We start from the raw sequence: 26755 nt of genomic DNA on the forward strand, positions 1-26755 counted from the left end.
GGATCTGTGGCCAGCGGTGGCAGCGGGAGGCTGTGGACGCTGGGACTGGAGTGGTCACCGGCGGCGGCGGGGGGTGGAGCGGCGGGATGAAGGCTCCCGAATTGGACCTTGCTTCTCTCCAACCACAGGGAAAAGCCCTCCTCTCATATTCAAGAGGAGGCTTGGGTTGTAGAGTTTGACACGGACTCTACCTATACTTCTAAATACAACTTAAGTCTTATCATAACCGGATTTGTACAAATATTTGACACAATATCTAACATAAACAACTCACTTTCCAATACCAAATTAGTTGGTATACAGTTGTACGTGCAATTTCAACCTAGCATCTGCTTATGCACATGAAAATCTGCCCACGCGGCCTTGCCTGTTGCAGCCTGACACCAAAGTTATAGCTTGACCCTTTTCCTTAATCCTTAGTACGGTAGGGGACGACGCGGCCTTGCCTGGTGCAGCCTGACACCGCGCCACGGCGCCCGCCACGTTCGCCCAGCGGGTCCGCCACCTCGTGCTTGTGACCGCCAGTCGACTGCCCACGCTGCACATGCCATGCCAGCGGATGTCGTGGACGTGCTTACACCAAAGCGGTGGTCGCAAAAGGCAGCGCATCTGAGGCTTAGCCCACTCGTGGTCGTGGATCTCTCCTTGCCTCTTCCGGGACACAGAGGAGGCAGGCGCGCAGGCAGCGGGTGGCAAGTCCGTTCGGTGGCAAGCCGATCGAGGATGCTAATACTCATCTCCAACACTTTCTTAGCCTTTGTGACACCATCACAATGCACGGAGTCACCGGAGATGCCATCAGGCTCTGCATGTTATTAAGAGATGGCCCCGCCATCTACTGAAATACCCCAATGATTACAAAGAAAACAACTGTTGTCTTAAGCTCTCCTGTCCCTGATGCAAGCCAAGATAAGTTTGGAATGTTCGGTACAATATCCTTGGTGTTCTGCTAATTGTGCAATCCTTTCGAGTCTAAAGCTATTTCAACTGACTGTTTTCATGGTCAACCACCTGCACTCGTTCTGAGAAAACAAATTCAGATTCAGAATGAAACGCGTGTAATGGTAGATCAAACAAGATGTTGGAACATCACCTGGTAAAAGAAATTGATTAAAATCATAACAAGGTTGAGGCATTTCTATACTAGAGTCAAGCGCGTATTGAAGCACCTCCCTGCATACTTAATAGGCTTGCTGTATAAACTGTGGTTACCCTACAAAAAATTGTAAAAACCGATGCATGGATTCCATATTGTTGTCAAGGACTCTACACATGAAAGCAGGATTCACATAATCACAGTTGATATTACACATTAAGCTAAAACATAGAAAAGCAACACATTAACACCCGAGTGAAAGGGGTTCGTAGAATCACCAGTTACGATTACACATTAATTTGAAACATAGAAAAGAACACATTAACACCTTAGTGAAAGCATAGCAAGGGGTCCTCATTATAGAAGTTTGGGAGTACAGTAAATTAAATAAAACACAGAAAAGAAACATTCACCTTATTGAAAACATAGAAACTCATCACCATGACATTATTTTAGCATTTTACAGCCAAAATACCACAGGATCCTGACGGACGCATGCTTTTGATACTTTACTAGGCACCTTGTAGTATCGAACCCGACGATGTCGAACCCTTAAGTCACCCATCTTGTCGTACTTGAGGGAGAAGGTCATCAAACGATACATGTAGCGCCTGCGTTGGGGCACACATGTGCCTTCTGGCTTCTCAAGCAGCACCTGATCATCTTTGTCTTCCTTGACCTCCTGACAAGCTTTGTCTTCCTCAACCAAGACACACTCCACAAGGCAGAATTTGCGCTGGTATCCCAAGTAGACGAGGCTAGCGCTTACATGCTTATCAGCTGGGTTCTTGCTGAACACCTTCTCCTTGCTGCGCTTCCAAGCAGGGGGACGATTGCTGGTGTTGGGCACGTCGCAGGCGTAGATGTACCCAAAGGCCCCCTTGACCTTGGAGAGCCCAACCAAGGCTCTCAGTTCAGATTCATAGTGTCCACGGCCCTTGAAGGGAAAAGTCCACTCACCGAGAAAATTCCACGCACGGACTTCCGTTTCGAAGCTGAATGTGGCCGCAGCTAAATCTTCACTCTTGATGCTGACGAGGATGGAATGTCCATGGCTGTGGGGGTGCATGGCATAGGAGGTGACGTCAATTATAGCGAATGGCGGCATTGGTAGCTGGTGCCAAAACCAGTCGTCCTTGCTATCAATATCAGATCCAGAATCATATTCATCCAGCGACGAGTAGTCATCACCAGCAGATTCAACATCAGATTGTTCCGGCGGAAGACGGCAGAGCTCCAAGCAGCCGGAGTCCAGAACGTATAGCCTATCTTCACCGACGGGGAAGTAGATGGGGCGAGCCGGAGAGTTCGACTCAGGGCCTGAGACGACGCACCGCGTGCGGACGTCAATGATCATGTCCCCCCCCATGATCTTGGTGCCAAAGGCGGACGCGAAGTGGTGGGGAACCTGACGCCGCGCCACCACACGCCAGAAAAGAGTCGGTAAGCCCTGCACAGCGCCTTCGCCTGAGTCGGCCGGCAACGAGAACTTGCGGATGCTGTATCCAGAGTCCCAGTCATCACAGACAAGGTAAAGGCGCCGCTTCCAAGGCTTCGCCGTACTGCCGCCATCACGTTCACCGCATCGCCGATTTGGCATCCTCGTTCCTTGCTCGCCGCCTTCTTGTTCTCGACTACCAGCGGGTGAACAAAGAGGATTACGCACCTATACGATCAAAGATGGTGCAGCGGCGGTTACGCACCTATACGATCCATGGATTATAAAGGTAGGAAACACCGCGCAAGGTTGCACAAGCTGTCTGGGGAGGGGCAGGGCGCAAGGTTGAGTGGTTTTGGACACTTTGGGGCGGGTGGTTCGGACCGTCCAATGAACTGCAATTAATAGGGATGCGTCCAGACGTGGAGATCAGATTGATAGCAGCTGGTGGCTGCTGTTTGATAGGGGCGATCAGACGTGATGGTCAGGTTCGACGATGCGGCTGGAAGACGTCATGGATGAGGACGGCGGCTTCAACTTGCGATCAGATTGACGGGTGGTCGATCGTGATCAAGGTGGTCGTTTCGGGCTCAAGTTGGAGCTGTAACGATGGTGGCGGAAGCTACGGTAGACTCGGCGAGTTATGGAGGTGGGTTGTTTCAATAAGTGACTGGACGTCGCTGGCGGCGGCCGAAGGAGCAGCGACACGCAGCTAGGGCACGCAGGAGCGTGGACCCAGGGCACGGCCAGGAGTATGATCGGGTGCGGCAAGCGGACAGGCGCGCAGCTCGAGCATTGATCCAGGCTACGGGCGTGTTGCAGATGGTGGCGTGCAGATGGGAGGCCCCATGCAAGTGCATGTTTGTGTATGGCCCGTGAAGGAGTTCAGTTTGGATTTGTTCTTCACGTTTTTTTGGTGGGACCAAAAGGAACGTGCATGTATTGCTGGGTGTGGATTCTGGGATTGCATGCGGTTTGGCTACCTTGGCAAGGCAAAGCCACGAGTCAAAGGTGGAGTACGACGACTGCATAGAGTCGTCACCTGGTTGGACTCGGTAGGCTCGGTGGCAGGCAACAGTCTTTCCATAGGAGGTCACGATGCGAGACGAAAACAAGGAAACGATAGAGCAGCGAGAGGAGTCCGATTCTGTTGGGACTTGTGCTGTTCTATTTTTGCCTATTTTTGCCTCGGTTTATAATAACACTCTAGGAGTATTTGGATCTCCGGGCTAAATTTTAGTCCCTGTCACATCGAATGTTTGAACACTAATTAGGAGTATTAAACATAGGTTAATTACAAAACCAATTTCACAACCCCTAGGCTAAATCACGAGACGAATCTATTAAGCCTAATTAGTCCATGATTTGATAATATGGTGCTACAGTAAACATTCGCTAATGATGGATTAATTAGGCTTAATAGATTCGTCTCGCGATTTAGCCTAGGGGTTCTGCAATTAGTTTTGTAATTAGCTCATGTTTAGTCCTCCTAATTAGCATCTGAATATCCGATGTGACACAGACTAAGCTTTAGCTCCAGGATCCAAACACCCCAGAGTCTACGGGAGATTGCATCAAGGCAATCTAATCTTGCTGTTCGTGGAAACCGAAGCTTGCGGCGGTGGACAGGCGAACGGCAGGTGGCGCTCAGACGGGTCAGCATCGTTGTGTGTGATGGTGAGGAAGTCGATGAGACTTGCGAGTGGCATGGCTGTGCACAAACGGTGTACAGCGGCGGCAACATGCGGGGAGCAACACGTGCAGATAGCATGAGGCGGCAGGGATGTGTGTGTGCAGCGGCGTCCGAGTCAGGACGCAAGGAAGGAGTGCGCAGGCGGCGTGCTCCTCACACGACGTGTAGGAGGTACGTGATCTGTGCGTACAGTACACGTGTGTGATTGATTTTTCGACGATATGTGGCAATAGGCAGATGGCGTCGATGGCTTCCAAGTTTGAGGTGGTGAGGTTCAATGGCACTGGAAACTTTGGGTTGTGGTAGATGAGAGTGAAGGACCTGTTGGCTCAGCAGGGCATCTCGAGGGCTCTCCACGAGAAGAAGCCGGCGAAGGTGGAGGATGATAAGTGGGAGGAGATGCAGGTGCAAGCGTGTGCAACGATAAGGTTGTGTCTCTCCGATCAAATCATGTACCACGTCATGGATGAAAGCCCGCCTAAGAAGGTTTGGGACAATTTGGCCGAGAAGTTTATGTCCAAGATTTTGACTCGGAAGTTGTACCTGAAGCACAAGTTGTATGGGTTCAAGATGCAGGAGGGGTCGGATCTTGCTGAGCATATGAATATCTTCAATCAATTAATTGTTGATCTTGGGAAGGTTGACGTGAATATTGATGATGAAGACATGGCAATTGTTCTTCTGTGTTCGTAGTCGGGGTCTTATGATCACTTGCTTACTATGCTGACATATGGCAAGGAGAATGTGAAAGTGGATGATATTGTTGCTGCTTTACTTTCTTATGAGCTGAGGAGGAAGAATAATTCACCTGAAGAGTCTTCTGGAGTGCTTTTGTAGTTAGGAGTGATAGTTAGGAGTGATCGCAGTGGTGAAGATAAGAAGGGTAATAATAAGAAGAAGGGGCCACAATGCTATAAGTGCAAGGAGTGGGGGAATAAGAAGGCTGAGTGTCTGGAACTGAAGAAGGGTAGTGGAACCGCAAGTGTGATGGTTGCCAGGCAGGATGACTTGGATAGCGATGGTGATGTTCTCACAGTGTCAAGTGAAAAGTCTTGTGAAGCATAGTTGTTGGATTCAGCTAGCTCGTTCCATGCAACACCAAAGGAGTGGTTCTTGTCATACATTGAGGAGGATGGTGGTCTTGCTCACTTGGGAAATGTTTCGGCTTATCGTATCATAGGAGTGGGTGATATCAAGTTCAAGATGTGTGATGGACAGGAGATACTACTCAAAGGTGTGAAGCATGTATTGGGGCTACGAGAGGAGTCTGATTTCGCTTGGGATCTTGCATGAAGAAGGATGGTTGTATCAAGCGGCGCCTGATAAGAAGACCTTGAGAGTCATGCATGGAAGCAAGATGGTCATGGTTGGTGAGAAGTCAAATGCACACCAATATAAGCTGAAGGGAAGCGTTGTTGAAGGTGGAGTCATGGGTGGCAATGCAACTATGGCAGTGTTCTATCCGGATGTCGGCAAGGTGGCAACGGCCTCGTCGGGTTGTTCTAAGTGAGCAGCAAAGGAGACGACTCAAGTCTTGTATACGGAGGTTCGCGCATGGACAACTCAAGGTGGCGTGCATATTCACCAAGGTGGAGTTTGTTAGATATGTGTTGAATATGTGTATGGTTTGGTTACAATTGGACTTGAGTTGTAATTTGGTAGGTTAGGGATAGAGTCTTAGTCGTACTTTGTATCCCTAAGCCCATAAATACAAGGGCACTACCGTTGTAACCGTGAGACGACTTGGCGGCTGGTGTGGGCGGCGGCGTGGCCACGGTGGTGCTTGGATGCCAATATAGCTGTTGTTTATGGGGAGGAACGCCCGTAGTCATGCCTCGAGGATGTAGGCACATGGCCGAACCTCGTTAAAAAATATCGTGCCTCGGTGTCATTCTCGTTTGTGTGATCTTGGAATTTGGTTTTGCGTTCTTAGGGTTATCGCTTCCGCACTTTTATTCTAACATAAGGCAAACTATTTGACCAAATTTATAGGAAGTGTATTAACAGTTATCACGTCAAATAAGTAAATTATAAAAATATATTTCATAATAGATCTAATTCTGCTCAATTGACATCCTAAATATTATATTATTACCCTTTTTCTATAACTTTGGTCAAACTAAAGTGCATTTTTATTTCAATGATGGATGGAGTAAATTACAGTATAGAGTTACACCCAATATTTTCAATGCTTATAAGATTTGATGGAAACTATGGAATTTAAGCTGATTAATTCACTAGATCTTGCCATACAATCCTTGTACTACTAAACTTATTACAAGAAATTTCTTTTCATATGAACTGCTAATTTTTGTATTACGTGTACATGTCTAACTGCAACAAAAAAAATGTTGGTTTAATTTGTTCCTAGCTAGTAGTCGTGCCCTTCTCAGTTGTCTTTCGATGCAAACTCCTCGACACAGCTTCCTGAACAAAGCCGATTTAGATCTGTACAGTGATGAAGTGATGGCCGATCGTCTCCTCGTCGCCCCCGTTGAACATTTTCAGAAACTCCATCTCATCGAAGCTGCCAGGCTTCTTGTATTTCAGAAACCCGGTGATGACGACGACATTATTGCAGGTTCTGCCTCGTCGCCGGCTCGCGGCGGCACTCTGCACGCGTGCATAGAGAGCGAATGCATTATACGTTGGAGTGCATCATGCATGCCAGCCTAGACCCCAGATAAGTGTCGGGTGGCTAGAGAAACCTACTGTTAATGGCGTGGTGGCCGTGATGCGGCAACTCCTTGCAGTGCACGACGTCGCTCCCGGTGATCCCGGCTTGGCGAGCCCCGGAGCGTCGCTTCCTTGCCCCTTGCTTTCCCGTCGCCTTCATCGGTGGCGGGGGCTGCGACAGCGAGACCCTGCACTCGATGCCGCGGCGCGCGGTGAGCGAGCCGCCGTCCAGGCGCGGGCGCAGCGGCGGGGTCTGCGAGTCCGCGCTCCCGTCGCAGCACGCCGCGGCGCTCGCGATGATCTCCTCCTGCCTGTCGTGGAGCCAGCTGTCGTCATGGCTAGGACTGGGCGGGCGGCGGCCGGGGCGGCGCCGCGCCGCGCCGGAGCGTGTCCTTGCAGTACGAGATAGCGCGCGCCACGGACTCGGCCCTCTCGCGGGCCGTGTCGTCGTCGCCGCCGCTTGGCGACGGCAGCGACCCCTTGCCAGCGGCCCTGGCCTTCCTAAGCCGCCTCGAAATCTTCCGCAGGTACCTACCCACCACGTCTTTCTTTACCAAATGTTCCCCGTACACAATCCTTTTCATACTCCCTCCATCCCAAATTACTATTTGTTTTCACTTTTTTAACTATGTATCTAGAAAAACCAAAACGAATAGTAATTTGGGACGGAGGGAGTACTTCGCAGCACCTCTAGTTTTACACATGGTGACATGGATACATACCATGTGTAAAAGGAGTTGTGCCAAACGCCAGCGTTCTGCGGCCGTAAACGAATAATTTGCTTTTCATCGTCATCTCTCTAATAAGCTGATTCTTTCTTCTTCTTTTGAAAGGCCAAAAGGCTGATTCTGGACAGATGTAGGTTGCGCCAAAGGGGCCACATATCATGGCATCGACAAAACCCTATTCATCTCTCCTTCTATACTTCACCACAGTTGGCGAGGGTGGTGGTTCACAGATGTCTTTTCACTCTTATTTCTTATTATAGCAACTCTATGTCTATATGTAAATTGAATAATTCCCAAGTATTAAGGCAACTGCTTGTGCTTTATCTGAATTCCAGTTTCAGTCTTTCAGTGCAGTATCTTCCTAGATTGGCATGACGCATTTTCTCTTCGTCTGTGGGTCGCTTCATTCATGTCTCATGAGAACACGTTTTGCTTTGGCCCGCCAGTCAAATGGTATGCTTGCTTTGGATTCCTATAAAGTATAAACGAACGGGCCAGAAGCCTGGCTTCTGCAGCACCATCGTAACAGAATGTTCAGCACTGTTTTTGACTTCTTACCTCAACATTAAGCCAAATTTCCTTTCTTTACATGGTGGTGATAAGAGTACAGCCTACAAAAATTAGGTTAGAACCCCTCATCTAAATTCAAACAGTACCACACAGAAGGTAAGAAAAGAACCGTTGCTGTACATGGTATCTACAAGGGAACAGTGTTCGCGACATAGTTTGATGAAGAGTTGTTGAACTTGGATGAGAAATAATTCCTTAGTCCATCAAAGAGCTGCCGGATGTCGTCTACCAAGGACCATGTCGGAGTGTTCAGGGCTCATATTGAGTTGAGGCACACTAGAAGGGTTCCTCCTTAATGAAGAAGTACCTGAAAATTGTAATGAAGATAGAAATATGAGCACAGGGGAGACAAAGGACTACACTTGCAAATACCATGACACTTTGCTGGGAATGCATAATGGAAATATGTATGAAGAACCCATCCAATATATGGGAACTAAAATCCACTATTCCTGTAGAAGTCTAAGGTGCCACTCCACTGTACTACCGACGGGTATTTATAACATTGCATTTATTAAACCTACAATTTAATTAGGGCCCAGGTCACTTGAACAATTGCCAAATTTCCTAGCAATGTAAACACAGATGCACCTAGCCATGACAAGAAACTTACCGTCAACCAAAGAGGAAGAAATCCCAAGACAGAAGGAAGCGCAGCAAAAACAATACAAGTTAAGGCCAGGGCCACACTTTGTTTGACCTGCAAGGATAAACCTCAAAGTGTAAGAATCAGTAATATTGCATGTGAAGCTGAAGTGTCACACATGCAAACAGTGAACAGTCTATACCAGTGAAGCTGTTTGGCGGGCCTTAGCAATGCAAAAAGGCACCCCACAAATATTATCCTGCAACAACAGAACATCTGCCACAGCCACTGCTGTTGCACTGGTACGTTGGGCTAGAACCATTCCGACTGTTGCAGCTGCAAGAGCTGGTGCATCATTTATACCATCACCGACCATTATTAAACCTCCACCTGGGAATCGATACAAAGGTAAATGATGAATGAACACAAGGAAAATGTCCGTAAACAAAAGTTATATAACTTCGAGTTCAAGCTTCTATGATATATGGTTGAGCTCATAAATAGTATAGGTTTCCAATTTTATAATTTAATGCATAAAAGGAATGTACCTCGCTCCCTTGAAACTGCTTTTACTTTATTCAATTTGTCCTCTGGCTTTAAAGAGGAATGGACTTCATCAATACCAACAGCTTTAGCAACCCTCTGGGCACTTGATTCATGGTCTCCAGTGAGCATCATGATGCGAAGTTTAGCCTTTTCTCTTAAGGTATATATAACTTCACAAACACCAGGACGGGGTTCATCCTCAAAGTGGAAAAGGGTTACCTTAAAAAAATAAAACGAGCTGATATGAATACATGCACTTGACATCAGTTCACTCCTCATTGAGGGTACATTGTACATTCTCAAAATCCAAATGCTTGTTTGTCAGACAGGGAGTTACTACGAAACCTAAGGGCTAAGGCTCATAAGGTGATAACTTATTCGAATGATCAAATCTGTGTACTTTTTTGCAAGCAGAAGAAATCAGCACTCTGGCAGAACCATGAGTACATGATACAGTCACTGGTACAACCTTCTCTGGTGAGTGGTGACTGAACCTTTGGCCAAACAAGGTAAGGTTATGTTTCTTTCAATGAAAAAGCAATCTAAGGTCACCTTCACTTGAAGAAGAGCAAGTTCAGAGGTTCTAAGTAGGACTCAAAGAAGGCTATAATGTCCAAACCAGCCAAATCATGCATCAGATTCAAATTATGAGGGCACCTGCTGATCCAGTTTCAGAATAGAGAGGCCCACAGGCTATATGCCCATACTCCCATATCAGATGGACCAAACACTAGCGTTGAAACCACCTGGGATGTGTTTTGGTCATTCTGACTGTGCAATGGGATGGGACCGTAGTGGTTCATCACTTAGGTGGACTAGAGCAAAATACATGGCCAGATACATGAAACTTAATTTACCTTTTTATCAACGGATAGAGCAGCTTGGACAAATTCAGGCCCATATGCAGAAATTTTTACTGCTTGTTTTATTTGCTCCGATTCACCATTAGATCTGTATAGTGAAATATAGTCCACAGAACCAATAGATGCCTCGGACAGCTCATTTTCGTTGTTTCTTGCCTGTAATGCAAATGTATGAGGTGTTAAGCTAGCATGTCAAAGGCTGACTCTTCCAGTTACTCCATACCGACCAAACAGCAAAAAAAAAAAACATTCATGCTAAATTGTTGACTTGTGAGTAGGTAGGAGAATATGATAACCACTGAACAACACAATTCCATTGGATGAAACACATGCGACTTACAGCATACATTAATGGCCAATGGTGTTTCAAGTAACACACCTAAGTTGTATCTAACACAGGTAAGTTCTTTGACACATTGAAGATTTCCAGATGACTTTGCTGATTGAAACGTATTATGAAATTTACACATACCTTTACACCACTCAAAGTAGCAGCAACTCCCCTACCAGGTAAGCATTCAAAACTTTCTACAGCAACAGCTGGAAGCTCCTTTCCAACAGAGTGATCTAAAACAGCCCTGTGATCATGCAAACTCTATGTCAATTGTTTGGTATGGACTAGTCTACAAATGTCAGTGCACAAAAGAAAAAAAAAATGAACAGCAGAACCTATATTATATGCGCTGCAAGTCTCAATGCAATGCTTCAACTAGTGCAAAAAAAGACAAGGAAATCTACACCAAGGTTGAGTGCAGTGTTTGAAAACACGCTATTAAATGTACACATAGGTTCGCTTAAGCGTGAATCGGATCCCCAGCCCATTATACAAAAAAGAACAGTAGAATCTATATTTTTCTGAATCGGCACAGATAAGCTCATAGTGGCATTCATGCTAACTAGGACCCATGCTAGTCTAGTGCAAGACTACAACTAATGCCTCGTGTGAAATAGAAATTACAGCAATCACATGCACCGAATGCGCCAACTAATGCAACGTCCAAATAAGCAACACAGATCTGTGCCTGAGTTTAACCACAACACTGGTACAATATTTGCACTCGTGCAGGGAGTAGATTCTAGCCACGCCTAGCAAGCCCAAGTAGTGGAGAGTTCTAGTTATGAGAATGCATGCAAATCAAAACAAAACAATTAAACAGACTGACACCCAAATGTCCATGGATAGGCTCGATTGCTTTACAAGTAAGCTTCCCCGTTGTTAACGTGCCTGTCTTGTCAAAAGCAATAGACTGACAAGCAGAAAGAGCATCTAAGACATGACCACCTTTCAACAAAATTCCCTACAGGGGAACAAAAGAAAGGTTCATCAATCCACTATACCAGGTGGAAACAGAGCAGCTCATAGAAAGGTGTGTGTTCAGAAAGCAAAACAGCTGCTATGGTGCTATCTCCCATAACATCCAGGAGGAACTCCGCAGATGCAGTAATTGTACCATTTGAACAAAGATTTTTATTAGGATACTGTGAGCTGTACTCACTTGTGTACAATATGAATCAAATGTTTGATGCTTTCATGAAATTCATAAACCAAGAATGTTTGTATCATCAAATGAAGAGATCGAACAACTGAAACTTTCAAACAGTACCTTACTAGCAAGAGAACTGATTGCAGTTGCATATGCCAATGGAGCTACAGCCAATGCACAGGGAGATGCAGCCACCATAAGTCCTAATCCACGGTAAATTGAACCCCTACAAACTAAAGAAAATGTCAGAGCACAGAAAGTTCTAGCCTGGAGCTAAGTGTATCAAATCAATAAAATTGGTCAATCAAAATCGACAGTAGGAAAGTTATCCAAAGCGTACTGCATTAAGAACTATCAAGAAGTACATAATATGTTCTATATACTCCCTCCACCCCAAAAAACAAGTCATTCTGCAATTCAAATTTGTCCCAAAAAACAAGACATGGCATGTGTGCATGTGCATGTGGGCATATAGCAGTCAATTAGCACCAAATATGGCTAATAAATAGGGGCAATCGAGGTCATTTCACCTCCTTATTAATCTGTCCTAAAATTCCTAGGGTGACATGTTTTTTGGGACGGAGGGAGTAAGTAGATAACGGGACCAATACAGCAGTGTAACATTAGAGGATTACCTGAGTTACCAAAAAAGGGCCACTTAAAGAGTAACGGACCCAACAGTGCAACAGCCAAAGAAAGGGCCACCACAACTCTGCTATAGTACTCTCCAAATTCATCGAGCCATCTTTGCAACTTTGGCTTGTTTAGCTGGCCCTCTTCAGTCAATTGGACAATTCTGTTGAGTGTTGAATCCACCCATGATTTGGTCACCTAGAACAAAAGGTAGTAAACAGACAACAAATCATTCTCTTGCAAGGTGGCAAGGAACAATCTAGAAGAGAAGGAAACATAATATACTAGCAAAGAAGTATTGTTACTAGCAACTACTGACTAAAACTAAACCTTTGTTAAATCTCAAAAGGTTAATTAGGTTCCCTTCTCTTCATCAAAGAAAGTTGGAACCAGGCAACCAGCCTCTTCATTTAAGGGGAAAAAGGCCAAACCTTTACAATCATCCTTCCTTCCAAGTTCCTGGCACCGCCTGGTATGGCATCTCCCACTGTCCTTTCAAGAGGTTTTGTTTCACCAGTTAGGTGTTCAATTGTGACAGTTGACGAACCTTGGTAGACTTCTCCATCAACAGGCACAGACTAAAGAATAAAAGAGCTGCACCAAAATGAGATAAATTTCTACCGTACAGAATAAGAACACGAACAGCATGAAGGGCAAAAAAAGATAAGTCAAACCATTGTGCTCAGTTAGAAACAAAGTAAAAAATCCACGACGAAGCTATGAATTGAAAACAAAAATAGGAAATGCAAGGACTGAAATTCTATACAAGATATAACACACCTCACCAGTTCTGACCAAGATATGAGAATCCACTTCAAGATCATGCACAGGAACTTTGGTGTAACTTAAATTTGAAAACTGTACAGATTCTTCTCCACTTGTTTCTAACAACAGGGCAAATTCAGGGTGATTTTCCTTCAGTTCCCTCACGTCAAACATTGACTTACTTGTAAAATACTCTTCAGCTGTAAGAAACAAGAACATGAAACTTTTAATACACACACAACAGGAGCTAACACATGGGACTTTCAATTGTTGTCAGAAGAAATGTACCGATATGAGCCAAGTTAAACATTGCAAGGAGCAGGCCACCCTCCAATGCATTTCCCATAAATATAGAAGCAAATGCAGCAAGAGCCATAAGAACATGGATATTTATTCTTCCATCAGCAATATTTACAAGAGCATCAAGCGCTGCAGACACCTAAACAATAAGCAAGAAATGTTAAGCAAGCCTCAAAACAACAAATTATTCTGATCTCCCTTGTTCAGGAGGAAACCAAAGCAAATAACAGTTTCATGTTCAATTAATTTCATTTTACATTGGCGTGACTGTCACGTCAGCTGCTGATAAGCTGTAGCTGAAGTCTCAACAACAGAATGGCTAATTTTAAGCTTTGAACAAGAATACTAAAGTTCTATGATAGCATCCAAATAGTAGCTTCCCTCTGTAAGCTTGTAGACAAAATCACCAATGCCACTTGATCCCATAAAATTTTATGCCAAAAATGTTTCCAAAGGAAAGGATGAAGCGTGCTCATTTACAACTGAAACCCCAATCCCATGCTATAATTTCCTTAGCAACAAATTCTCATTGAAATTACAGCAACACAGAAATGACACACTCAGACACTAACTAGTTCCTCCGAAAGTGCAGGGCTGTCTCCAGGAATCTGAGGCCGTGTGTGAAATGCAAAATGAGGCCCTTCAATATTAAAGACATCATGCTTTTCAGAATCTAAATCATACTCCCTCCATCCCAAAAAGAATGATTTTTAGGATTTTTCAGACAGATTAGGGGTGAACGAAAAACATGCATGTACCCTTAGTTCAGTTTGCATATAGAAAATGAAGAAAATATGTTTCCATTTAATCATGCATGCACGAGATCAACGCGCCAGATTATGTATGCATAAGATTTAAATCCTAGAACGCCATTCTTTTTGGACAAATTTTGAATGCCAAAACATCATTCTTTCTTTTTAGGATGGAGGAAGTACTTTCTAATTCATGTAGACATGGAAACTAATCTCTGTTCCATAAACAAAATAAAAGTAATTTGAATTAAATCAAACAGCACACGTACATGTACTAGCAGTTTTCTTAAAAATCAATTCAGGAAGAAAGGAACCAATGGATTGCATTCAGAAAAAAACTGACCTCATGCTGGGTCCCTGGCCGTTGGGTGTTGGCCCGATGGCATCTTGCGGCTTCCCGGCCACAAGGAGATCACCGTGACCTGCAGACTGCAGTCTTGCTATTCGTCGATCCGATTTTGACTCTCGAGTCTCGAGTTTGTGATGGGATCACAGGAAAATCGGAAGCGGAAGGGCCGAAGGGGCTGCGAGCATGCAACGATTTAGTTGCCGCGCGGCGGGGTGTCGGACGCGGGCGGATCAGAGCTCGCGAGCTGCCGAGTTTGTGCCCTAAACGATCGAGTACTGGGCTTGGGGTGTTAAAATCTGTGAGGCCCTTCGTTTTTTAGGCCCTGCGCGGTCGCTCACCTCGCTCTTGGCCTTCGACGGCCCTGTTCAATTGAACCTAGTTAGTGGTGATCCCCTGATATGGGGCAGGAACGTCACAACTAGCAAAGGAGCAGAGTGGCTAAGCATTACCCCGACGAGAGGGAAGGCGACGGCGATGAGCGTGGCCTGCAGGCACCCGACGGTGTTTAGCAGCGCGACGTGCGGGCAGGCGGCGGCGATGAGGAGGAGGCCGAGGGAGATGCAGCAGAGCTGGAGGTGCTCCCGCAGCGCGTCGGCGACGTCGGCCCACCCGATCGCCCGCGCCACCCGCATGACCGCCGCGCCCCCGCCTCCCCCGTGCGCGTCCACCCCGTGGTGGCCGTGGCCGTGGTGGTGGTGGTCATGGCCGTGGTGATGGTGATGGTTGTGGCTGTGGCCGTGGCCGCCGTACGCGCGGGGGGCGAAGAGCAGGGACGGGCGAGAGGCGAAGAGCAGGGACGAGCGAGAGGCGACGAGGAGCGGCGGGCGGCGGGTGAGGGCGAGGGGTTTGGGCGGGGAGCAGCGGCGGCGGAGGTGCGGGAAGGGCGGGGTCCGCGAGAGGCGGAGCAGGTGCGCGGACGGCGTGACCGGCGAGGAGACCGAGGCGGAGGCGGTGAGGAATTGCATCGCGCCGGCGGCGGGTGGGGATGGAGATCGCTTCAGCGAGGCGGTTGACGCTGCTGCTGGGGGTGTGTGTGTGTGTGTGGGGGGGGGGGGGAGCCGGACGGGACGGGGACGGGACTAGTCCACCAGGGGTTGGACTGGCGGGCGTGTGGTGCACGGGTGCCTGCGAGCCAGGCGATGGCGATGACGGGCGTGGGCGCGGGGGCCCGGGCCGGGGTTTGCCTCGTGGAGTCGTGTCGTCACCATGTCACCGAGTCGCAACATCGTGTCGACTCTGATTTTGCGATTTGTAACTTGTTAATCTACTGTACAATGCACAAGACGCATTTATGTCTTTTTCGGGGAAAAGGGGCCTCTATTTTGCTACCGCTACACATCTGACATTAATATTTCAGTGATACGTGAAATCCTCTCCTCTATCAATGCAATAGACATAATCTCGTATCGATTCCTTCAAAAAAATCAGGCATAATCTCGTATCGGATCGTTCAAAAAATCATACCTTAAAACAAACAAGTATTTCAGTGGTATACGTGGGTCATAAAAGGAATATAAAATATTGGAAATAAAAAAGAGAAATTTATCCTCTTCTGATCTACAGTAACATCATTTTTTCAAGAAGCGATGGCATTGGCTGATGCATCTGCTGGGCCAATGTTTCGCCAGGCACAGACATAACTTGTGGCACGCCCTTGTTTACTTCCCTCCAAACTTCCAACTTTGACACTATGCAAAAAGAAGATTCTCCATCACATCAAACTTGCGGTACATGCATGGAGTACTAAATGTAGACGAAATCAAAAACTAATTGCACAGTTTTGTTGTACTTTGCAAGACGAATCTTTTGAGCCTAATTAGTCAATATTTGGACAATAATTCACAAATATAAACGAAACGCTACAGTTGCGCATTTATGGCAAAATGCCAATTTTGCCTATCCCAAATTGGGAAGTAAACAAGGCTAGAAATCCAGCCTTGTAGGCCCAAAACCTCCAAGGCTCATGAATTCTTTTATTATTTTTTCCCCTTCAAGACGCACGACTCTTTCCATTTTGCCTTCGTAGCATTTGCTTTCATTTCGACTCTAGCATTTCTCAGATTGTATTTTTAGGCTTCCAGTAATTGCCAAGTCGAACAAATAGCAGGAGTAGCATTACCCCGACGAGAAGGGTAGGCGAAGGCGATGAGCGCGGCCTGCTGGCGCCCGACGGAGTTGAGCGCCGCGACGTGCGGGCAGGCGGTGGCCACCAGGAGCCCGAGCGAGGCGCAGCAGACCTGGACGCGCTCCCGCAGCGCGTCGGCCAGCCCAATCGCCCTCGCCGTCCGCGGCACCCGCGCCCCCGCCCGCCCCGAGCACGTCCACTACGTGGTGACCGTGGCACTGGCCATGGTGATTGCGATGGCCGCGGCAGCCGCGCGTGGAGGTGTGTGGAGCACTTAAGTCACCTAACATGCGATAATGTACTTTAAACGAGCTAACTCGGTCGTCCGAAATTACTTGACTTAGAATCAAGAAAGCACAGCTCACGTGACAATGAGTGGTTACAGGGATTATAACAATCCATCCAGATTAATCATAATGCATCGCAATTCACAATTGAGCATATGGTTAGCATTTTGTACACAATCATATTCCTAATAAGATCTTTTTTCTTTAAAAGTACATTACTAATTCATCATGCTTACTGCATTCAGAACTATATTTGAAAATTGAAATCCATACTGCAAGCTGATCCGACTTCCTATGTTTGGAGGGTTGTTTAGATTTTTGCAACCATACAGGAGGTGACGGTGAAAGTAATATGCCTAAGAGCATAGCAGAAACAAATAATCTTTTTTCTCTGATAAAGAATTCAACATTCAAGATGCAATTCTATTTTTGTAGCTCACCATAGGACTACAAGATTACCATATCAATATGAATGATCGTTTTCTTCTTCCCTGAATGATCAGCATTCGACTTTTTGCTTTTAGCTTCTAGTAAATTTGAGAAGCGCTTTCTATACCGGTTCCTCCATGTCCCAATGAAGTGCAGTCGAGAAAACTAGAACACCAAATAAAAATATAAAAACTAATCAGCATGACCAAAAAACTGCATGAACAGCGTATGGGTAGATATCTGAGCAGCAAAGCTAGAAACAGAAGCTTAAAAAAGATAAAATGACAAATTTACCAACAGTAGACCACCAAATGCGAAAATGAAAAATCAAATATTGTTATTTGTTCCACAGCGCCATACCTTAAAATAATTTTCAACAAAATTTGGGTCTGTAAGGGTTGAATGTGGCCGACTAGAAGGTTTAGCTGCACTTTTCTCCAATGGTGAGGACAAATGGCTGCCTGTAGAGCTTGTACTGCATAAGTTTGAACACCTTGACTTTGCATCAGGGGACTGAGCCACACCACATTTACCATCCATGTCATTAACCCTCCTCTCTGAACATGCAGTTTCACAATCATACTCACCCTCATCAACAGCAAAATCACCACTATCTCTTTGTTCAAATGTTGATGCCTTCAGTTCATCTGAGGATAACGAATCATTTGATAACTCCACATTATCCATTGAAATTCACTTTCACAACCCCCACTTTGATACTGTGATCCCTCCTGAGCAGACGAAGATTGGAACTCAATGTCCTTATTTTGATCGTTTTGCTCCCCCAGGTGACGCATTTCATTTTGTTTCTCAGAAAGAAAGCAGAAAGCTTCATTTGCTTTCGGCTTGAAGAACTATTCTGACTTATTTGATATGGAGCACCTGAGTTCAAATATAGTAAGAAAAGATAATGCATAAGAATATATGGATTCACGAGTGTGTAAAAGCTCATCAAGCACCAACATAGGTTGTAAGTACATACGTCTATATTTTAATAAATTAATCTTCTATTCTTATAAAAAATGAGGGCATATGTTTACAGAACTAAGCAAAATACTGTTGGATCATGATTTCACATATAATTTTTACATATAGGCCTTCATACAAAGCATAGTTCTAATTACGGGGATATCTATCTTAACTCAAGGAACAAATTATTGAGAACACTCTGCTGGTCATAAAAATAAAACATCTATCTTAGTCCCAGGAGGTAACCACACAGTGTCAGCTCACTCAACCCTGTCACCAACAAGCACAATACAGGCAACATGTTCAATCCAGATACAGACACTAATTAAGCTAAAGTTGCATTAAGGAAGCAGATCATTCAGCACTAAACTGACTACAAAAAGGTGAGCAAGGACGAGAAAATACAGTTGAGGATCCGGTTCTCTGCCAGAGAATCCACCACCCATGCCGGCTTCACAACTGGAAGTCCCTTATTGCTGAATGCTCTGGATCAAACAGCAACACGATCATCATAATCAAGGCAGAGGCATGCTAACAGAAGCTCTGAGGCTCCCTTCCCATCCACTTACATACCTCAGGTTCTTCATTTTGCTATGAGGCAGGTTGCTGCAAACAATGTGTGTCACCGTGTGCCTCGAGAAGTAATTAACAAACCGGCCGCCATTGTTCAGCATAATCTCCTTCAGTTCCTAAAAATCCCCCCAAACGAAACAAAATTAGATCGACACGCACCCCACTGGTTTATTAGCAACAAAATTCAGTTGCGACCAGATGATCAGGTGCGAGAAATGCTTAGGATGAGATGGGGGCACCTGGCTAGAAGGGATGGTGAAGCCGTCGACGAAGATGGAGACGCCCGCGAACAACCCACCGGCGTCCGCGCCGGAGGTGGAGGCGTCGGCGTCGAACTGCGCGGCGAGCTTGCTGTTCTTCGCGGCCATGTAGCTGCCGAAGTCGGCGAACGGGGAGGAGGCGAAGGCGCGGCGAGGGTTTTTGGCGGGGTCGGAAGGGGACCCGCGGCCGCTTCAGGCCCGGCGACGATGCCGCCGCCGCCGCCGCCGACAGGGCGCGGAGACCCGAGGAGGTGGAGCTCATGCCGGCGGGGATCGGAGGGGAGTGGCCGTGAGGCGGCGCCGTCGATCGGGGTGGCGAGTCGGGCGGGGAAATTTGGGAGCGCGCGAGTCGAAGGGTCAAGTGGGCGAGCGAGGCGCGCGGTGCGGGCGAACGCGGAGCGGCTGAGAGCCTGTCCGTCTCGACGTCCGGGCCTGCCATGCACGAGCAAAATGTGGCGTGACGTGACCGGCCTGATCGTGATCAATCACAGCATGCAGTGGATGCTGACATGCTAAACGGTGCCGCTGGTGCCTGGGAACCCATGCCATGAGGACACCCAGCTAGCTGGCCGCACTGCTCAACTGCTCAGTTAAGGTTCAGGTTCAGACTGCGGATGCTCCGGTCGCGATGCCCTGCCCCGCGACACGTACCAAAGGCATCCGGTCGACGCGCCTGTTGTCGACCACCGCCGGCGGCCGGCGTACGGTGTCGGGAACCAAACTCTGGGTGCGAGACGCCCGACCGGGGCTGCGTCGATCATGTGTCACAGTACTATGATTCCTCAGCAGATTGAGTTCGGCACTCACGTGCGGAAAGTCTTGTCCTCTGAGTCTCCGATGGGAAGAACACCGCCGTGTGCCAGCGTTCACATTCCATCACGCAGCCAAATGGGAACGCGCAAAGGAAACCGTCAACCGCTGCTCCATGTCGCGCTAACTGCGGTGAGCCGGCGACGGTGAGGGGTTGGGTTGCAGCTCCGGACCGGATGGCTGCCATCAAGTGTAGGTAGGAAGTACGGCAGGTCGTGGTCAGACGTGATCATTTGTCGGGTCAGGTTCTTTGGATGGTTGGGTCAGAATTTTTGGCCTGCGCTCACCCGGCACATGGTCGGGATGGGTCGGGTTCGGGTTTTTTTTTAACTTTTGAGTTGGGTTGGGTTTTTCAGGTTTTGGGCCGAAAAAAATGGGCCCACGCTCGAACCGTCACATGGTCCGGTCGGGTCAGGTTGGGCTTTTTTCGGGTGGGTTGGGTCGGGTTTGTCAGGTCGGGCTACCTATGATCCGATCTACTCGTGGTACATGCTTGTCCGCACGTGCATACCCGTTGGTCTTCAGAAAACTCCATGACACAAGGAATTGCCTTTATGCATTGCTACCAAAGAGATAGCCATCTCTGTGTCAACATTTCAATTACACGCAAATCAGAGTGCATTGCAATGCTCCTAATCCCCCTCGAATGATTCTTATCCCCTTGTTCGCGTCTTGCACACATCTTGCAGAGGCCGCGGGCAAGCGATCCTCTGCCCTCCCTACGCGGCGCACTTGCAGAGGCCGCGGGCGAGCGAGTGGGGCCCCGGGAATCGGCGTCCGGTCCACACGGCGCATGCGGAGCTGCTGCAGATGAGCCAGTGGGGTCGGGCGGATCTCCCCAGATTTCAGCGCCTGATTTAGCGGTGAGCGCAGGCGAATCCGCCTGGGATTCGGTGACGGGATCGTTTGCGGCCGGGACTTCAGCAGCTCCTGAGTTATTATCGTATGCGTCTTCTTCTTCAACATTGAGCTCCAAATTTGATGGATTTAATTCTTGCACATCACCAATATTCTCACCAGAACCATTAGATAGATTAGCATCATTAGACACACAACTTACATCCACATAGCTAAGCAAATGTGAAGGTAAAAGAATAATTTCTTTGTGTAGTTGGGTGCCGGCATTAGGATTGAGATGAGCAAAAGGGAAAAATTTCCACATCAAAGACAACATCTCTAGAGATGTAGATGCGTCCAGTAGAGATGTCAAGGCACTTAAACCTCTTGTGCATAGCACTATAGCCTAAGAAGGCACAATGAGTAGAGCGAAAAGCAAGCTTGCGCGAGTTATATCGATGCAAGTTGGGCCAACAAGCGCAACCAAAAACTCGAAGGGGTGTATAATTAGGAGTCTCGTGAAGAAGTCGAATAACAGGGACATCATAGTCAATGAATTTGCTTGGAAGAAGGTTAATGAGGTAGGTTGCGGTTAGAAAGGCATGATCCCAATATTTCAAGGGTATGGATGCATTAGCAAGAAGAGCAAGCCCTACCTCAACTATGTGATGGTTCGGCAACACCGTTTTGTTGATGAGCGTGGGGACAAAACACACGATGTGTGATGCCTATGCGTTGGAAAAAGGAATTCAGCTTCTCATATTCGCCTCCCGAATCTAACTGCATAGACTTAATCTTTCGACTGAATTTTCTTTCTACGAGTTGTTGGAAATTGTGGAAAACATGAAAGACATTGGATTTTTTTCTTTAGGAGATAAATCCAAGTACATTTGCTGAAATTATCAATGAAGCTAACATAATAGCTATGGCACCCAACACATAAGGAAATAGGTCCCCAGACCTCAGAGAAAATCAGATCAAGAAAAAATTCAGATGAACTATTTGATATAGGATATGGAAGCTGACAACTCTTGGCCATCTGACAAGAATTACAAATAGACTCTGAATTTTTATCACTAGTACAAGGAAGTTTATTCAAACTAAGGATTTTCTCTATAATAGGAAAAGCTGGATGACCAAGTCTACTATGCCAACATGTAGCTGAAGGTTTATTGACCGAAAAAACTTGTTTCCTGGGATCTTCTGGAGATATGTTTGATCCTAAGGGATAGAGACCTCCTCGGCAGCTACCTTGATGGATGACTTTCTTCGTTTCCTGATCCTTTATACAAAAGAAATTTGGATGAAATTCTAAGAAGGCATCATTATCTCAAGCTAGCTTATGAACAAAAACTAAATTCTTGCTAGCACCAGGAACATGAAGAATATTTTTGAGAATAATATTTTTGCTAGGGGTGTGTAAAGTTGGATGACCAATGTTACTAATTGTTATACCTGTTCCATTGGCCGTATTTACTTGATCTCGCCTGTTACACTTGTCATGGACTGTCATCTTCTCAAGCTCACTAGTAACATGATCAGACGCCCCACTGTCTACATACCAGTTTGTGTCATAGCCATAACCAGTAGTAGCTGCCCCTACGGACTTTTGATTTTGTTTATCTTCATTGTCATCATATCTATACCAGCAGCGATCTGCTTCATGTCCTACTTTCTTGCATGACAAATTGTCTTGGCATTGCGTCCTCCTTGCTTGAACGTGTTACTTGGGCCGGAGCTACTGTTATTGTTGCCACGGTATGATCCACCGCGACCACCATTGCAACGGCCACGACCACAATTGTTATTGCCTCGGCCACGGCCACCATAGCTGTTGCCATAGCCACGTCCTCTACCAGCCATATTGGTTGACGACTGGAATTGGGCACCTTCTTGATGCATCTTCATGAGTTGATCATATGTAAGCAGTTGAGAGTACATATCACTCAAAGAAAGAGAATCAACCCGACCAAGCATAGAAGACACAAAGGGATTATAATCAAAGTCAAGACCATTCAAGATAAAGTGAATCATCTCATCATCATCTATGAACTTCCCAACCGTGGCTAATTCATCTTTGAAAAAACACATCTTGGTGAAATAAGCTGAGGACCACATGTTACCCTTCTTAGTTGTAGATAGTAGGTAGCGCAGATTTGCAATCCGAGCCTTGGAGTGCACCGAGAACATCCTCTCAAGCGCCTCCCATGCTTCTGCTGTTGTGGTTGCCGTTGCCACCGGTGCTAGTGCATCCTTGGTGAGAGAATTCAGTAGGTAGCTCAATACCTGCTGATCTTTTGCAACCCAGGAGTCGTACTTGGCATTGTGGACGATCTCCTTCTTGCTGTCCGCCTTGACCACCTCCAGAGTCTTGGGCGGCTCAGGGATAGATCCATTTAGAATCCCCATGAGTTGAGCTCCTTGTATAGCAGGAAGGAATTGAGCCATCTATAGGAGGTAGTTGTCTCAAGTTAAATTTCTCGGAGACAACCCCTAATAGCGCCGGTGTGGAAGTTGATGGTGACGTCATTGGAGGTTGTGGATGTTTGTGGAAGAGGATGCTCTGTTTACCATGTAATGTAAGAAAAGAGGAAATGTGGTTGCTTATCTTGGCTCGCCACGGTTGCGTGTTTATATAGGGTGAAAAACCACCAAGAGATTTACATGAATACAATTGTGATTACCTAGGACTCGATTTGCTTTATAACTTGATTTACAAGAGAATCTATCTTTAAGCAATCCGAGTCTATCTCTAAGATTACAATTATGGCACATGTGCACAATAGATCATGGCGCATGGCGCACAGTAGCAAGAGCTACCTGGTTACAAATACAATTTTAACAGGGGGAACTTTTTCGTGCGGTGGTGGTGGGCTGAGGACGGAGGGGCAAAGGGTTTCGCGCAGACGAGACGAGGGATGCACGAAGAGGAATGGCCTGGGTAGGTGGTGATTTTATAGCGAGCGAGAACTCGAGATAGGCTGGCATCCTCGGCACGCCAAGGATGCATGGGACGGCCGGGCGCCGGCTCTGGCTGTGGATCAGAACAAACAAAACGCCGTCAAAGTTTTTCCGTTCTCTTTTACTGCCGCAGCAGCAAGCTCGTCGAGAAATGCACGGTGCGCGCGCCTTCTCTGATGACGCCGTCGAACGAGACGACCGTCTGCGGCGATGCGTCCCTGGCGCGCGCGACGGCAGGGTGCTCGTGCACCAGCGTGGCTCAGTCCTAGTGCGGCGTGCGGTCCATCCTCGTGCACAGAGCTGAGCCCAGGTAAAACGGCCGGCCGGCCGGGGTGCCGCTGCTTAGCCGGTGTCGTTGTTGTGTCGACGCAGTGGAGGAACGACGCGAGGGTGAGAGTTACTCGGCCATGATCGACTCCACTAACCGCGCGTGTAGATGGCCCCAGCCTGAACAACCTCCCGGACGGTTGAAGCTACTCACCAACTTCAAGGTGTAGCAGGCAGATGGTGTGTGCACCGTGCACGCATAGCCTGCTCATCCACACACACACGCCTAGCATCGAAACGTGACAATAGAGGGCCGCCATGCGGCACGTATGCGGGCTCGGTGAGAGTTGCATTGAGAAGAGGTTGACAAGAAATGACAGGGGTATAACCAAAGTACGCATAATTTTCTAAAGTATTTCTTGGTTCAGTTTGCCCTCTAGACCATGTAATTTATTTTTTATTTTTTCATGCACAAGTGGAGTCATAAGTTAAAATTTTGCAATGTGATAGTAGGCATCATAAGATATATTAGAAATATATCATAAACTTTTTATCATTATTTTGATGGGGTCGAATATTTAATAATAGATTTATCCTGCTATACAAAATTATATAAAAAATAATGATAAAAATTATAATATATTTTTTAACATAGATTCTGATGTCCACTATCACCTGCAAAATCTCAAATTAAAATTCAACTTGTGTATGGAGAAAATAAAAAGAACAAATTGCATTAGGGGTAAGTTAGTTGAATAAAAAGCATAGTTTAGGGGGGATAAATTGAACTAGAAAATAATTTAGGAGGTTATTTGGACTTTTGCTATACTTGAGGGGAGTAGTTTGGACTTTTTCTCCATCACCATTGGTCCTAACGTCAGTGGAAGAGAGAAGAGATAATAAAATAGAGAGAACCACGCAAGATCTGGATCGGAAACCTCCTTATTCAGATTTCCTTCACTGCTCCTTTTCGTAAAAAGCCTATACATAACTAGAAATCTTTTTAGAAGAACATAATGATGCAACCTAAAACTACTGAAGCTGCCGTGTACAACATCAATCTCATTGTACACGCTTTCCCAAGCACTGTTCGCAGGGTACCACTTACATGTTCGGTAGTAGTAGCAGTGTTAAGAGAGCTAGCGAGGCTTTTGTATCTTGAGCAGCATTATTGTAGTATGAAGCTAAAATCTCTCTCGTCTTCTTCATACCCAGCCTTCATCTTCTCAACGCTTCCTTCAAGGGCATGCGCAAGAGATGGCTGTGGACTTTAATGTCGTAAGCATCTGCACATGACGTCAAATACAACAACCCTACTTGCAGACGCCGATGTTTGTATGTCAAGGGACCGTCTGACAGACGCTATTAAACGATTAATGTTGGCCCTTTCCTTCCTAAATACCGCCCACCGCCATAGCACCCCCATAGACTTGAGCTCATCGAATTCGTCTCTTAGTACTCTCATCCTAATTCGCTGCATTATTATTTCTCGAGACAATGACGACCTTCAGATTATTTCATCCGCACGGTATTTGCGTGTGACATACATGTCTTTAACATATAGTCAGACTTTTTCCCTCTGAGCTTCAACATAAACTTCCGGAGTTGTCGCCTGAAAATTAAATCAGACATAAACCACCTTGTAATTTATACCGTACCGCCTAAAATTCACACTAGCGTTACGACTACCATTGGCAATTCGGTTATATAGCTGTACCTAGAATATGAGGAAAAGAAACAAAAGAATAGAATGCATGCATTCATCATAGATTGAAAAAAAAAAGAGTGTAAACCTGTATCTCAATTCGTCACGTTGGCCGATCTGATCCATCGGTTTCAAAGGACAACTGATTGTCGAGAAGAATAAGACAAAGAAGAAAACGTAATAGCCCTCTTTATTTTATTATGAGCCCGGCAACTCTCTTTTTTTCTTTTTCTAAAAAAACTCTAACTCTTTTTTATTCGAAAAATAACTCCAACTCTTTTTTTATAGGGACTCCAATTAGGTAGGTGCAGCTAGCTGATTCTGCTTCTGTGCACATTGCACGTATGGATGGATTTATTTGGCTCCGACTTCAACTTGCAGCCGATCGAGCCCGATCGCCAAGGTGTTTGCCAGGTGGCGCCGCAAGCACTCGACCTAGATATATAGGCAGGAGCAGAAGAAACCCTTTGCCTCTGGCGGTCGGGATCCGGCCTGGCGCCTCGATCTCGTACGTGTCGCGTGCTCTGTGGCCGTAGTATGCACGCCTGGGGGATGAGCGCGCTGGGCTCTGCAGCGACGTGCTGGCCTGCTGCTGGTCCTCTCATCGTCGCCTGCGCGCGCTGCCGTGCGCCGTGTTCCGGTCGGCCGGTTCCATTGCAGGCTGCAGCGCGGCACGGGTCGCCTCCGCCCTGCTTGCTTGCTTTTCGCCACCAACCGCGCCGCGCTTTCACGAAAATGGCAAGCGGCGGGGCGGTAGCTTTTCTCCTCGGTCGCCGGCGAAAAGAGGGTTTGCGTCCTGTCACCCTTGGCAGGACGCGCGCGCCAACAGCTAGCCTTCTGCATACTGCGTGCGTGGCAGCCGGCCAGCCCCGAACAGCTGATCTCTGCCTGCCTGGCCTTTGCGCAGCGCCATCGCCCCTGCCCGCCCCCGGCCGCGCAAATCCGGCCATGCATGTGGCCTTGCAGCCTGTGCAGTTTCGCGAGCGAGAGACGGAGGAGATCATGCTCCCCAACGTTCATGGACACGTCTACCTAGGGTTGCTACAGGCCTAT

General features: G+C 46.8%; 1 protein-coding gene across 1 annotated transcript; it reads right to left on the reverse strand.

The window, feature by feature from the left end:
* Positions 1–8159: 8159 nt before the first annotated feature.
* On the reverse strand, positions 8160–15513 carry LOC101777719 (probable cadmium/zinc-transporting ATPase HMA1, chloroplastic). Its single transcript, XM_012848885.2, has 13 exons — positions 14929–15513; positions 13367–13517; positions 13094–13278; positions 12745–12891; positions 12316–12511; positions 11801–11913; positions 11360–11494; positions 10669–10791; positions 10191–10352; positions 9336–9552; positions 8990–9177; positions 8815–8901; positions 8160–8508 (listed from the first exon to the last, which is right to left on the reverse strand). Exons 1-13 carry the CDS (start codon positions 15442–15444, stop codon positions 8494–8496), a joined length of 2235 nt encoding a protein of 744 aa, XP_012704339.1. The 5' UTR covers positions 15445–15513; the 3' UTR covers positions 8160–8493.
* Positions 15514–26755: the final 11242 nt, after the last annotated feature.

Source organism: Setaria italica, chromosome IX, assembly GCF_000263155.2.
Source record: "Setaria italica strain Yugu1 chromosome IX, Setaria_italica_v2.0, whole genome shotgun sequence".
In the NCBI taxonomy this organism is placed as follows: Eukaryota; Viridiplantae; Streptophyta; class Magnoliopsida; order Poales; family Poaceae; genus Setaria; species Setaria italica.

Bases quoted from the DNA above. Each gene is read 5' to 3' on its own strand.
- LOC101777719 (XM_012848885.2), bottom strand. From the start codon at position 15,444: ATGCAATTCCTCACCGCCTCCGCCTCGGTCTCCTCGCCGGTCACGCCG. The intron at 12,892-13,093 runs GTGTGTTATATC...TTTATTCTTTAG, and splicing joins TCTTGGTCAGAACTGGTGAG to TCTGTGCCTGTTGATGGAGA. The intron at 10,353-10,668 runs GTATGTGTAAAT...TTTGCATTACAG, and splicing joins CTACTTTGAGTGGTGTAAAG to GCAAGAAACAACGAAAATGA.